At 41.3% G+C, this 15893-nt stretch overlaps 1 protein-coding gene across 2 annotated transcripts in view; it reads right to left on the bottom strand.

Annotated features, from left to right (window-relative positions):
- Positions 1-2472: 2472 nt before the first annotated feature.
- LOC129709630 (protein tyrosine phosphatase type IVA 2) overlaps positions 2473-15893 on the bottom strand; it is a 62569-nt gene continuing 49148 nt past the window's right edge. For both annotated transcript variants that reach the window (XM_055656100.1, XM_055656101.1), the window contains 4 exons: positions 14880-14972; positions 8386-8516; positions 5481-5555; positions 2473-2964 (listed from right to left, as the gene is read on the bottom strand). In XM_055656100.1, the coding sequence (XP_055512075.1) occupies positions 2853-2964; positions 5481-5555; positions 8386-8516; positions 14880-14972 (411 nt within the window). In that variant the 3' untranslated portion in view covers positions 2473-2852. The remainder of the gene's footprint in view (positions 2965-5480; positions 5556-8385; positions 8517-14879; positions 14973-15893) is intronic.

Genomic DNA, 15893 nt, shown 5'->3' with positions numbered 1-15893 from the left:
CCTACTATGTAACTGATGTTGCAAATTAATGCAAGGAAGTGTGAAAACAGTTTGATGATAAAGCTGCCCAGAATTCCCAAGTCAGAATGCAATGCCCCAAAACATAGAGCGGTCAGTTTTCTGTCTCAGAAACATGTGGTACAGTTGATTCAAGTCTGTGTGCTTCTTAATGTTGCGGCTACTCCGGATGTCATTCCCACTAATGACATTTAACGATGTGTATGAGGACATCGAGGACGAAATAGAATTGGAATTCTGACACATTCATTGTGCTGCAAATTAAGGCAAAATCCTTTGGATTTTTTTTTGAGGAGGAGGCATGGGAATTCACCAAATAACAAATTTCTTGTGATGGACACTTAAAAAAACCTGAAGATATACAAAAAAATGGTCTAGAAAATGCAGCAAGAGCTTTACCTTGTATTGAAAAAAAGGCAAATCACGCATGATGAATTAGTGGAGGATAATTTTAGGACTAACACTGTTCGAAGGATGCATCAATTTCAACATGGCGGAAAAATATTCATTTGAAATCAGGTTTAAAAACAGTACAAGTTCACGCTCAACAGACAAGCACTGTTAATGATTAGCCAGGCTTCAGACAATCCAACTGGTATGGTATTGCTACCCAGTTCCTTTCATGATTTGTTACATATTGCATATTACAACATGACACGAGAGTTGCTGCAAAACTGGTGCCCCCGACCATGGAACCAAGATTATGAGCATTTACCAGGTGTCTTTGATGAACTTTGTTACACACTACATTTCTGTACTGGGCCTTGCACATGTATTTTGAGCATACAGGTCACAGCTAAAGGATGGCAGCAAAGAGGCAGTGCGCAAGATCATAAAATGTTTCCAAAACAGGAAATCCTCTTAGGCACAAATGCAGCCCACGTTACCTAGCAAAGGCAAAAAACCCCCACCTTAACCTCACATTTGGTGAGGAACTTTGAAACTCCCTCCCGTTTCAGGTGGGGTTGAATAAAGGTTTTTTAAAAAATAAATTATAAAAAGGCTGGCCATAAGTTCTGCAGAATCTTAATTGTACATGCATAGCAGTGTAACTTTGCATATTCGGCCACATGTGTGACAGAGCTCCTGCACCAGCCACACCTGTAGGATTTAAATGCAAAACTGTTTACTGAAGCAACAAATGCAGTTGCTTTAAACCATTTGGCTGGCACATCTGCTGCTGTTCATCCAGTAGTGAAGCTTTCTGTAACACAAAAAATCCCAGTACAGAGATAACAGTTTGCAACAGATAAATTCAAGCTGAAAATATTAACGAGAAAATATTTAAAAAAATTCAACCATAATTCAGAAGTATTTTCACCTCAAGCACAAGGCTGATCTCAAGACCCAACTAACAAAGTACCTCTCTTCCCCAGGGATTATATACATAATTTTCACCTTACTCAAGCCATCCCACAAAATTCCTGCCCTTCCCCTAGAATGAAAGTGAATAAAATTAAAATAAATCCAGCTCAATTTTCTTCTTTGATTTGTTGAAAAATGGTTTTATAGAAAAATTTGCTAGCTTAATTTTTAAGAGGATCAGTGTTAAATACATACAAAACCACCCAGAAAAAAACTATGAATTTAATGGGAGCACAAAAAAAAATGTCCGTTGTCAGACATGTGTTTTAATTTAAGCATTCCCACCCTTTTCTATATGAACTTCTGCCATCCACTCACTTCCAAGCTTTCTTTGAGCCAGCTGGGAAATCCATTCAAGCAACATTTTGTGCAGATATGAAACAGACTGATCTTCCTGCACCATTCTCACCTCACTACCTGCCCCAATTCACATCACTTACTCGCCACTTTAAAAAAAACTGAATGAATTGGTAACAAATGATTAAGCAACATTGCCGAGGCATCATTCTACTGTGCTCGGGGACCACAGAAAATTGCATGGTACAGCAAGATGCACAGTGGAGTGCACTTTCCCATCAACTATCTTTCTGCAAGGATTTCCTACACATACAACTCACTGACCAAGTGACACATATCCATTTTATTTCCCCACAGTGTGATAATTTCTTCTGTTCCTCTACTCCAAGCCACATTACCCAGGGACACATCATCCAGTTGGGTTATAAAATTCTTAATCACATTAGCATTAGTTGGAGTGTTTTCCACAAATGGAATGGAAAGCCAGTGTTGTAAAAACAAACATGAACCCATTTTAGATTTTTGATAATGTTTCATGTACACCAGAATGCCATTGCATAGGCTACCCCATACCAAATATTGTTCAGGTTTTGTTTTAAAGGAAAAAGGACAAATTCCTCCTTGCTTCTAAAACATTTTGGATGAAAAGGTTGGCAGATTTAAAAAAAATAAAAAATAAAAATACAGATATTAGTCCAGATTTAATTCTCATGTTTTCTAAAAAAATTATAAATCAAAACAATGATTACTGCAAAGGGTTGGCATCATTTCCAGAAATCAAATACAAAACAATTACAGTGCCAGATTCCACCTTTTATTTTGCCTACCTGTTGCAACCAGAAGGAGAAACTATTGCATCAAACCATATCCTCAGCAAGTTTTGTGCAATACAAGTGAGGTTTACAAGGTGAGGTGACAGAGTGCCGGGGCTTTGCACAGACATAATCTCAACCTCCTGCACACAGAGGCAGTGAATTCCTTTCTTTACAGACTGTTTGAACCTCCCTGATAAGATCAATTATAATATGAAACATACACAATTCCTTCACCACAATGACAGATTTCTTTTTGTAAAATTCACTCCAAGATCGACGGTCTTGAATTCACCACAGTGTGGATACGTCTCGGTTGTGTGTTCGTGTCACCAGGATGTCTAGTCCGGTCTGAGAGTGCTACTGGATGCAGCAGCTGGTACTATTAGTGGATCGGAAGCGCAAACGCAATTTTGACCGATATTTCTCGAGGTAAAGTAGTTGCTTTGAATTAAAAGCTCCACGCCTTTTCCTGAAATGCAAGAAGTGTAATAATATGATTTGAGTAAATTCACGATCTATAACAAAACCAAGCGAACTGCACTTCAGAATTATAACTTTTAACAAAGCCTTCTGTATTCTGAATTTCACATTTTCTAAAGTGGCATTAAATTTTAACATGTACAAATTATTTAATTTCACAATTGGTTTGTGCAATAACCGGTCAATTTCAGTGTTCCTTTTGGAAATGGCTGATGAGCAACTCCAGCACTCCTGACACTGATTTTTGACTAAAGATACTAAATTGTATCTCTTGCAGTTGGCAAGTTAATCATCTGCTAAAATAGAATTAAATAGAAACTATAGAACATCTTCCATTATTACAAAATATATACTAATTTCCCACATTAGTCAGTCTATACCCGTTGAGTGAACTATATAATAGGGGACTTTCTTTGTTAATGTATATCCAAGGACTAGTATAATGGATATCTCATATGCATCTTGGTGCCAACAGACAAAATATTTCTGCCATCTGTCTGGAATGGCTAAGAACTTGGTCTCAGAGGAGTCCTACCAAAATCATTGCATCAATCTGTATTTATACAGGTTTGCCTCAGTTGGTAGTGTCTTGCCTCTGTGTTAGCAACTTGTGGGATATTGCTGGGGTAAATTAACTACTAGGTTTTCCTACATGACAATCACCGCATCAGAAATAATCTTATCATGCGAACACCTTTGGAACAGTTGTAGTAAAATTGCACGAATTATGATCAGATCGCGCCCTCCATAATGTTTGGGACAAAGACCCATCATTGATTTATTTGCCTCTGTACTCCACAATTTGAGATCTGTAATAGAAAAAGTCACATGTGGTTAAAGTGTACATTGTCAGATTTTATTAAAGGGTATCTTTTATACATCTTGGTTTCACCATGTAGAAATTACAGCTGTGTTTATACATAGTCCCCTCCATTTCAGGGCACCATAATGTTTGGGACACAGGCGTTTGTAATTGCTCAGGTGTGTTTAATTGTCTCCTTAATGCAGGTATAAGATAGCTCTCAGCACCTAGTCTTTCCTCCGGTCTTTCCATCACCGTTGGAAACTTTTATAACTGTTTATCAACATGAGAGCCAAAGTTGTGCCAATGAAAGTCAATGAAGCCATTATGAGACTGAGAAACAAGAATAAACTGTTAGAAACATCAGCCAAACCTTAGGCTTACCAAAATCAACTTTTTGGAACATCATTAAGGAGAAAGAGAGCACTGGTGAGCTTACTAATTGCAAAGGGTCTGGCAGGCCAAGGAAGACCTCCACAGCTGATGACAGAAGAATTCTCTCTATTATACCGAATAAATCCCCAAACACCTGTCCGACAGATCAGAAACACTCTTCAGTAGTCAGGTGTGGATTTGTCAATGACCACTGTCCGTGGAAGACTTCATGAACAGAAATACAGAGGCTACACTGCAAGAACTACTGGTTAGCTGCAAATATAGGATGGCCAGGTTACAGTTTGCCAAGAAGTACTTAAAAGAGCAACCACAGTTCTGGAAAAAGGTCTGGTGGACAGATGAGACGAAGATTAACTTGTATCAGAATGATGGCAAGAGCAAAGTATGGAGGAGAGAAGGAACTGCCCAAGATCCAAAGCATACCACCCCATCTGTGAAACGCGGTGGTTGGGGTGTTATGGCCTGGGCATGTATGGCTGCTGAAGGTACTGGGCACTTATTGTCATTGATCATACAACTGTTGATGGTAGTAGCATAATGAATTCTGAAGTGTATAGACAAATTCAAACAAATGCCTTAAAACTCATTGGCCGGCGGTTCATTCTACAGCAAGACACTGATCCCAAACATACTGCTAGAGCACCAAAGGAATTTTTCAAAGCTAAAAAATTGTCAATTCTTGAGTGGCCAAGTCAATCACCCGATCTGAATCCAATTGAGCATGCCTTTCATATGCTGAAGAGAAAACTAGCTCCCAAAACACGCATAAGCTAAAGATGGCTGCAATACAAGCCTGGCAGAGGATCACCAGAGAATACACTCACCAACTGTTGATGTCCATGAATCGCAGACTTCAAACAGTCAATGCATGTAAAGGATATGCAACAAAATACTAAACATGACTACTTTCATTCACATGACATTGCTGTGTCCCAAACATTATGGTGCCCTGAAATGGGGGGGGGGGGGGGGGGGGGGGGGGCTATGTATAAACACTGCTGTAATTTCTACATGGTGAAACCAAAATGTATAAAAATGACTTTTATTAAAATCTGACAATGTGCACTTTAACCACATGCGATTTTTTCAATTACAAATTTCAACTTGTGGAGTACAGATGCAAATAAATAAATGATAGGTCTTTGTCCCAAACATTATGCAGGGCACTGTAACATTTAAAAAAAACTCAAGGCTTTATAGTATGTATCAGTTACACAAAATGCAACTGTGTTACACAAACCACCTACAAGAATTGGCTTAAGCACAATTTTAAACATTCTTGCAAATGAGAACCATGGTATACTTACTGCCGTATAAATTGAACAGCATCTTCATACTTCATTCCTGATTCAATCAATGCTAGTGCAACAAGAACTGGAGCTCTGCAGTACAAGAAAATGGGTAGACTGAGTAATACTGGTGCTTGTTCGGCCAGGCTGTGCGATCAGTGCCACAAATAGAGAATAGGAGCAAAACTCAGTAAACCCAGTTCTTCATATAACAAATATCTTCTGTCTTTCTATCCAATTATGCACCATCTTATTTAAATGCAGTATAATGCAGTATAATGGATTTAATTTATACCATTTATACAAAGCATCAAAATATCTTAACTTGGGGTCAGTCTTGTTTGCTCCTCTCTAAACTCTCCTTTGTAAGTGGCAGTGATCAAACAAAAATCAAAACATCAAGTTATATTCATAATATACTGTGTTTCAATTATTAATGCTATTAAATCTGAAGTATTCTAAAGTCTGAAGGGCCCCTATCGTCACCTATCCATGTTCTCTAGAGAAGCTGCACAACCCACCGAGTTCCTCCAGCGCTTTGCGTCGTTCTTTTGTAATCCTTTTTAAGTTATATATTTTGAAGTTTGAATGTCCTACAACATTAAACTTGGTATTATCATGTTCAGATAAGATTTTCACTGTATCTGTGTCTCACTATATTTGTGCATATTGCAATAAACTGGACAACTATACTTCAGGGTCATTTTGCGTTTCTAATAGTGCTTCAAAGTTTTTTTTCAGCAATTCTAGTTTAGAGATACAGCCCACCGCCCATGCTGACTAACGTTCACCCACACACTAGTTCTATCCTGCACACTGGGGGCAATTTACAGGAGCTAATTAATCCACAAACTTGCACGTCTTTGGAATGTGGGAGGAATCCGGAGCACCTGGAGAAAACCAATGCGGGTATAAACTCCGTACAGATAGCATCGTCAGGATCGAACCCGGGTCTCTGTTGCTGTAAGGCAACAACTCTACTGCTGCACACTGTTGTTAACACACTTGTCCCAAATCCATTTTCTTAATTTTAGCAAGTTAGTAGACTGAGTGGGACCAGTCACACGGGAGGCCTGGATCCCCAATGCAACCCATTCCCCAATGCAATATTCCACCATGGTGTGTGTGGGAGAGGGGGGGGTGGTGTGGGGGGGGGGGTGGTGTGGGGTAGGGGGGTGTTGTCGGGTGGGGCGGTGTGGTTTGAGGGTGTGTGTGTGTGTGTGTGTGTGGGGGGAGGGGGAGGGGAGAAGGGGGGGTGTGTGGGTGGGGGGGGAGGGACTCCTCAGCCGCCACCAGCTGCGGCACCACGCAGCACCTCCCAACTCCAGGCAGTGGTGTTCCCGACTCCACACAGCGGCGTTCTCGACTACACTCTTGCGGACTCAATCAGCACGGTTTGTGGACTCAGTCCCGCCTCCGGGGTTTTATTCTCCAGCGGGTGCCGGAAGGGGCGTTACCTTCATGGTGACAGACAGACGAGAAGACCAATCTGCTACTCACGATTTTTTAAACCGTCAAAACTTTTGTAATATTCCACCCATCGGAACAAAACTTGGTGTATTCGGAGCAGAGGAGAACGATGCGTAAGGTGGCGAAAGAATCCTAGCGATATAGGGTACCACTTTTGCCCAAATTAAAAAATATATTTTTTAAAACGGAAGTGGTGAAGATGAGAGTTTTAGTAATAGTATAGATAGATGTAGAAATTTCCTCGAGTCAACTTTACCAAAACAAAATGACTGCCTAATGCTTAAGCAAAATTCAATACCACAATTTTAAAGCGTGTTCTGTGCTGCTTTTCCACATCATCCTCCAATTTATTTATTTTAGTTTGCTCAAGATCTTATTCCATTTTATTTCTCAAATACAACATTCATTCCATGTCTCTCCAGCCACTCTTGGTCACAGAATGGTTTATCAAACATATTAATGACATAAATACCACATTTCCCAAACCAGTGTTTGGAGGTAATGATACCCCGATGTGCTGTTTATAAAAGTTTGCAAAGCATTAGGATTCCAATATATTATTTCGTTCTTGCAGACTTGCCCTCACCAAAGTAATTCATTTCTGAAAAGCAACAATGAACAGTGGAAACGCATGGAACTGCTGACACTGGTATCTTCAGAAAAACACCAAGTGCTCGCTGGAGTAACTCAATGGGTCAGGCAGCATCCGTGGAGGACATGGGTAAGTGATGTTTTGGGTCAGGATCCTTCTTCAGACTCTGACATATCGGGTTGGGAGTCTTCTTCAGAGCAGGGAACAATGTTGGGTGACAACTTCGTCAGGTCTTGTTGGTTTAGAGTCCTTGTAATAATAAAGACCTGACACCTTGTAGAGTAGTAGACCTCCACACTAATAAGCTAGTGGGCGTAACTATAAAAGCATGACATAACATGAGCCACTAATCTACAGGTCTGAAGAAGGACCTCGACGTAAAGCTTCACCCATTCCTTCTATCCAGAGACGTTGCCTATCCCACTGAGTTACTCCAGCACTTTGTGCCTATCTTCAGTGCAAAGCAGCATCTGCAGTTCCTTCCTACACAGGGAACAATGTTTGTTGTATCACAGGTGTCATTTCCAGATGAGCAGTTCCAAAATGTTGTGGTCATAGTTGCCCGTTGACAGGACCAGTTAAAGCTCTGGGAGCTAGCTAGCACTTGCTAACAAAACATATGTTTACATTTGAAGACTATGTTGCACCCACATTGACAAGATCAGGGTGATGTGCATAATTTGGGTGGTTTGATCAGGCAACATGATAGGTGGGGCAAACATAAACTGAAATAACAAAATATACTAAACTACATTGAGTCCTTTGGAATAGCAGTTGGGATCGGGATCACGTTGCTGGCATTGGTGTTTTGTTTTATTAAATTCACTACATTAATAAATGATAGTGTGAACTATTTCTTACCGTCCCAGTCCTGCCACACAGTGCACAGCTATGCAACATCCAGGCTCATTAAGAAATTTTTCTCTCAACAGATTCAACCAATCGTCCACAATTTGGGTCGGAGGTGGAGCTCCATCATCAAATGGCCAATCCTAAAACAAAAGAGAAATGTGAGACTCATGCAGAACCCATTGGTGCAGCATGTAATCGCGAGGATAATCCCTTGCCCACTCCAGTCTCATCGGAAGCGTAACCACCAATAATGGGTTGGATGCAACACATGAAGCAATATAAGTTGCTAAACTGTGAGGAAGACAAAAATGGTTATAGAAGCGGCAATAATGTAAACCATGGACAGTGCACGCCATTTGAATCATGGTCCTTTTGAACAATACACAATCAATGGCATGTAGAGCAGTTGGTGCACACTTGTCGCTTCACATAATGACCCGTGTGAAATTTTTAAATGTCCAGTGAGGGCAAGCCGTCAAAAGAAAATTAGCAGGATATTTCAAAACTAAGGAAAGCATGCATTTTACACACCATTACATCTCCCCTTTCCCCTACCCGCAGTCACTCCCTCCCTCCCTCACGCCTCTCCCCTTCCTACCCCTCTATCCCCCACCTCCCACTATCCCTCCTCACCTCCCTCTATTCCCCACTCCCTACCTCACCCCACATTCCCCCATTCTCACCTCCATTTTTCCCCCTCTCCTCCTCCCCTCCCCCAATCCCTCCCGCACCTCTCCTTCACCATTACACCTCTCCTTTCCCCTACCCTCAGTCACTCCCTCCCTCCCACCCTCCATAACTCCTCTCCCCTCCCTACCCATATTCAGGCAGGCGGGCCGTGCCGGCAGGGGTGTGGGCCCCAGCAGGGAGGCGGGCCGCGGCCGGTGACTGACAGCGGAGGTTTTTAAACCTAAATAACTTTTAAAATATACCACCAATCGGAACAAAACTTGATGCATTTGCAGCACAGAACGGTGAGTAATCATAGCGCTATTGCATACCGTTTTTGCGCAAATGTAAAATCACCGCAAACCGGAAGATACCAAGATGAGAGTTTTATAGATTAGCACACTCAGTTTCAGACCTTTTTGATTGACCAACAGTAGAATGAGCAAAAGCCAGACATTCTAAGGTTTGGAGGACAGATGATATCCTCGGTAGCGATAAATGCAAATAATGAATGGCGAGATGCATACCTGGTGCCAAGGTAATAGATTTCTCAAGATAATAGGAAAGGAATTTGGAAAGAAAAACATAGTTGTTGTGGTTCACGCTGAAACAAAACAACTTGGGTAGGAACAGGAAGGTCCCCCAAGAGCATTGCATGAGCTAACTAAATTAAAAACAAGACCAAGATGACATTATCCGCACTACTGTCAAGCTTCATACAAACTGACAATACCAGCAGGAAAATAAGCACGAAGCTTAACGGGTTATTTTATGTACAGATGTCAATCAGTACCTCGGCAGAAAAGGTCTAATGGGGAAAGTTCCACCAATGCCTTGGAGAAAGGGATAAATAATGAAATGTCAGTATTTAAACTTGGTGGGGAAGATAACAATGGCGTAACCCGGCAGTGGAATCTGTACTTTCAGCGAGGAACCGGAGTCAATAACACACTGCAGTGAATTGAATGAATCCCTTCTCCCTGCATACGATTCATATCCCTCCATTCCCTACATATTCAGGTGTCTACCTAGGAGCCTCTTAAATGTCACTATCTTATCTGCTTCCAGCACCACTCCTGTCAGCGTTTTCCAAGCTATCTACCTGCACAAAAATAGCTAAACTCCTTTAAACCTTACCCATCTTACTTTAAAGCTATTCCCTCTGCATTTGGAATTTGCACCCTGTCAAAGAGTCATCGAGCTATGAAGCATGGAAATAGGCCCCTTGGCCCATCTTGCCCATGCTGACCCAGTTGGCTAGTCCTATTTTTCAAGCAATCCAAGTTTGTCCAACTTCTCCTTTTAGTTAATACCCTCTAATCCAATCCTGGTAAACCTCTTCTGCACCATCTCCAAAACCTCCACATTGTTCTGTAACGGGGCGACCAGAAGTGCACACACTAACCTAAATACGGCTTAACCAAAGCATTATAGAGCTGCAGCATGACTTCCTGACACTTGCACGCAATGCCCAGTGGATGAAGGCAAGCGTCTTGTATACCCTCTTTATCACTCCCAGGAAGCTATGGACCTGGGCCCCATGATCACTATATACATCAACGCTGTTAAAAGTCCCAACATTAACTGTCTACTTCCCCTTACATTTTACCTCCCAAAGTGCAACACTTCACACTAGGTTGGATTAAACTCCCCCTGCCATTACCCCACCCATATCTGTAACTGGTCTATTTCATTCTGTATCCTTTGACAGTCTTCTTCATGGTCCATAACCTCTTCCATTTTTTATGTCCTCCAATGTTATGCCAACCCATCTACATTGTCATCCAAGTTAATGATGTCCATCATTAACAGATGTCCCAGCATGGCTTGCTGCAGAACACCACCGGTCACAGAATGACACCCTTCCACCACTATCCTCTGTTTGCTGCTAACTCTGAATCCAAACTACCAAATCACTATGAGTCTCATCTTCAGAATCAGTTTACCTTGATGAAGCTTGTAAAATGCCAAAATAAAATCCATATAGACAATATCCACTGCCTTAATCATCTTTGTCACCTCCTCAAAAAAAATCTATCAAGTTTTTCCAGCATGACCTACCCTGCACAAACTCATACTGATTGTTCCCAATTAGCCCATTCTCTTCCAAATGTAAATAATCCTATCTTGAGGAATCTTCTCCAATTGCTTCTCTACCAAAGATGCAAGACGCCCCGGCCTATAATTTCCTAGATTAAACCCATTTCTCTTCTTAAATAATGGAACAACACGGAGTACTCTTCAGTCCACTGGGCGGAAAAGATTTCGTCAAAACCCCAGCAATCTTCTTTTATGCCTATCGCAATAACATGGGATAGATCCCATCATGTCTCAGGGGCCTATCCTCCTTAAAGCTCTTCAAAACACCCAACACCACTCATGTCTCAGGGGCCTATTCTCCTTAAAGCTCTTCAAAACACCCAACACCACTTCCACCTCTATCTCAAACTGCCCCAGCTGATTAATAAACCTCACGTTGACCTCACTATCCTCCTTGTCCATCTTCTCCAATGGAAATACTGATGTAAAATACTCATTTAGAACCTCGCTGATATTCTCTGACTCCAAGCACAAATTCCCCCATTAATTTACTGGTCCTACCCTCTCGGCAGTCACCCTCTTGTTTTTCATTTGCGTATAAAATGCCTTTAGATCCTCTTTAATCTGATTTGCCGCTCTGGTTCTCCTAATTCTTTGTTTGTGCTATTCCTTGCTTTCTTTATATTCCTTAAAGTTGGAATTGAACGTTATGGAGCACATTTGGAAAAACAAAGTGGAATAGCTGTTTTTAAATAACAACAGTAGAAAAACATGATGTAACCTTCTCTGAGACAGAAGTACAATGTGTACACTTATAAAAGAAAATATATGGTAATTGCAATAGGATAGTCCACAGGTTATAAAGATAAAAAAAAGTGGAATTGTAAATATACTTGGCAAATAACAAAAAGGGAAATATCAATCACTGAAGTGTTATATCCTAGTTTTTCTATCCATGATGTAATGTATTACATGGATAGAGAAGTGGTTGGCAGACGGGAAACAAAGAGTAGGGATTAACGGGTCCCTTTCAGAATGGCAGGCAGTGACTAGTGGGGTACCGCAAGGCTCAGTGCTGGGACTGCAGTTATTTACAATATACATCAAAGATTTGGATGAAGGGATTCAAAGTAACATTAGCAAATTTGCTGATGACACAAAGCTGGATGGCAGTGTGAACTGTGAGGAGGATGCTATGAGAATGCAGGGTGACTTGGGGCAGGTTGGGGGAGTGGGCAGATGCATGGCAGATGAAGTTTAATGCGGATAAATGTGAGGTTATCCACTTTGGTAGCAAAAACAGGAAGGCAGATTACTATCTAAATGGCGTCAAGTTGGGAAAAGGGGAAGTACAACGGGATCTGGGGGTCCTTGTACATCAGTCTATGAAAGTAAGCATGCAGGTACAGCAGGCAGTGAAGAAAGCGAATGGCATGTTGGCCTTGTTGGCCTTTATAACAAGAGGAATTGAATATAGGAGCAAAGAGGACCTTCTGCAGTTGTACAGAGCCCTAGTGAGAACACACCTGGAGTATTGTGTGCAGTTTTGGTCCCCTAATTTGAGAAAGGACATTCTTGCTATTGAGGGAGTGCAGCATAGGTTTACAAGGTTAATTCCCGGGATGGTGAGATTGTCATATGCTGAGAGAATGAAGCAGCTGGGCTTGTACACTATGGAGTTTAGAAGGATGCGAGGGGATCTCATTGAAACATATAAGATTGTTAAGGGCTTGGACACGCTAGAAGCAGGAAACGAGTTCCCGATATTGGGGGAATCCAGAACCAGGAGCCACAGTTTAAGAATGAGTAAGCCATTTAGAACGGAGACGAGGAAACACTTTTTCTCACAGAGAGTTGTGAGTCTGTGGAATTCTCTACCTCAGGTGGAGGCAGGTTCTCTGGATGCTTTCAAGCGAGAGCTAGATAGGGCTCTTAAAAATAGCGGAGTTAGGGGATATGGGGAGAAGGCAGGAACGGGGTACTGATTGGGGATGATCAGCCATGATCACAATGAATGACCGTGCTGGCTCGAAGGGCCGAATGGCCTACTCCTGCATCTATTGTCTATAGTATCAGTAATGGCTAATTATCAAGACTCTATCGTGTTGAAATGCCTTTTAAATGATTTTATATGCATCTTAACGTTATATAAACGTTCAGTTTTAGATTAACACTCACTGTTTTAGACTAGCAAACAATACTGTAACATCAAGTGTCAACTTTTTCTTTCTGCAGGCTCTCTAACAATAAGTGGAAATGACACTTCACATCTCTTGTTAAGAATCACAATATGATTTTTAATAAATAATTTCTGCCATTCTATCAACTTACTGACTTTCAGCCATTCCATTGAAAAAATAGTTGCAAAACGTCCATTAAAAATATGCTGTCAGGTAGCTGTGTAGCCAAGATTACAACATTATGGCATACTTTGTACGGATGAATCAGGATGGACGCATGCAAAAGATGCAATGTGGTGTAACACTCAGCTGCTACTCCTTTAAATCTGTTTGAACATGTTTGTTCTAACCTTGCAGACTAACAGAAGACATTCTCCTATAACAAAAAAAAAACAACTTAATTTAGTGTCCAAGTCCCATCATAAGCAATTTGCAGGACCATTGATAACTAACCATTCAAGCACTCGGCATGCTTTTACTAATCTCGTCAACTGAGTACAAAGGCAAAAAGACAAAGGTAAAATGAAAACAAACACCATGGACTTTGTCACAGCTCAGTTACTTTACTGACAAATCACTTTCCAGGAACAACGTATACAGATTACCATTAAAACAAAAATATCTTTCATCTGCGGTTTCCGAAGAACCCAATCGGCTTAACCAGAAGAAACTGGATTTGTTTCCAGGAATGCAGAGTTTATAGCAAAACTTTGTTGATGGTGAGAAACAACATTACCCGTTGCCAGAAGAGCAGAAAACTAACGTAAGAAGTGATAATAAAGGGAAACCTATCTGCCATTTCATCCTTGACTTTTGGACCCACAGCCCAATCACTGAGGACAGGTGACAACACCTCCTCCACAATCATTTTCAGCATCGGTGCCCCACAAGGATGTGTTCTCCGTCCCCCACTATGCTCACTCTACACTCGCAAACGTGTTTGGCAAACTCAGCTCGAACTCCAATTGCAAGTTTGCAGATGAGACTACTGTGGTGGGCCAGATCACAAATAATGATGAGACAGAGTACAGGAAGGAGATAGAGAACTTTGTAAAATGGTTTCAGGACAATAACCTCTTCCTCAATGTCTGTAAGGCAAAGGAGCTAGTTATTTGCTTCATGAAGCGTGGAGGAGTACATGCCCCAATAAGCATCAAAGATGGCGGAGTGGAAAGTTGACCAAATGCAAGCTCTTCATCATAAATATTATCAGCAATCTGTTGTGGACTATCCACATTGATAAGAGAGCAAGGAGGCACATCACGCCTCTACTTCCTCAAGAGACTGCCCATATTTTGTAGACTCTTTACCCCCTTGTATTTAAAAGAAACAAACAGCAGTACATTACAGTGTATTAACACTTCAGTTTCCTGTTAGTATTTTGCAATAAGTATTCAGTGCCCAATCGCCAGCCACAGAGATAAAAAGATTGCCTCACTGGTTCTAATGATCTATTTTTAAGCATTACTTTTTGCAACTTTGTCCAATGTCTTTCCAGATTGGATTACGGGAGAGTGCCCTCAAGAAGATGACCGTGAAGCTCCAAAGAATCTCACGCCCCTTGATCCTGCACTCGGACATGTTTTAATGTAATTGAAATGAATAATGACTCACCAAAACCCGGATACCTTCTTTTTCAACAGGTGCTTTGTCATATGTGGCCTCACAAACTCGGACCAGTGTGGTAACACCGTACTTTTTGAGCTCCTGGAAGGTACAATAATAGTTTACATTAAAAAAAAGGATTCTGGAGAATTAGTTGTGCCATTGGAAACACACATATCCATCATTCTGTCACAATTTCTCTTTATCTCAGAGAATATATTTAGCAAAACAATGATATATCGTATGAAAAACTATTTGAATCTTTTATTTACTTGTACAAAATTAATGACGCTAATGTATTTGAGAATTAATTTTCGAACATCGGCCCAAGGCTATTCTGTAGATGGTAATCTGTGATCCTTTAGCATGATTACACACAAGAAGCAAACAACATCACAAGTACATTGCAGAAGTGTCAAACGAGTTATTAGTGTCTAACAAGCAGTGGCCCCTATTTAGTCGCAATATTCAAATGTTTCCTGTTTTAACACGCAGTATTCTCAGGGGCTGCCTGAGAATGACTCATTATTTCCCTCTAACATCTCCTTTGGGGCCAGAAGGGGACGGTGCTTGGGCAAGAAAAGGGAGGCTGTCATAGAAAGCTTATAGAAGCTACCTAAAATTGGAGAATTCAGTGTTCATACTGCTGGGTTGTAAGCTGCCCAGGCAAAATATGAGGTGCGGTTCCTCTAGTTTGCGTGTGACCTCACCCTCGTGATGGAGGATGCACGGGACAGAAAGGTTCTTCTTCTTCTCTCCCCCCCCCCCCTGTATTCCTTTCTCCAGCTTCACAATTTGTAACTTTACTATCCGCAAGCTTCCTAAGTTGCAACTCTATCACTTTAGCTTGCACCCGTTACCCCCCTCCCCCCCACCCCCCATCTCTGGCCTTTGTCCAACAACTTGCTTATCGAAAAAACCCGTTCACCTTTCACCAATTATCCCTTACCAAATAGGTTTTACCAGCTATGCTCGGTCCTGCCTTCCACTCGTCCAGCTTTCGTTCCCGCCTACCCTCTGCAA

This window comes from Leucoraja erinacea, chromosome 26 (genome assembly GCF_028641065.1).
Source record: "Leucoraja erinacea ecotype New England chromosome 26, Leri_hhj_1, whole genome shotgun sequence".
NCBI lineage: Eukaryota > Metazoa > Chordata > Chondrichthyes > Rajiformes > Rajidae > Leucoraja > Leucoraja erinaceus.
This window is presented reverse-complemented; position numbering and strand designations above follow the sequence as displayed.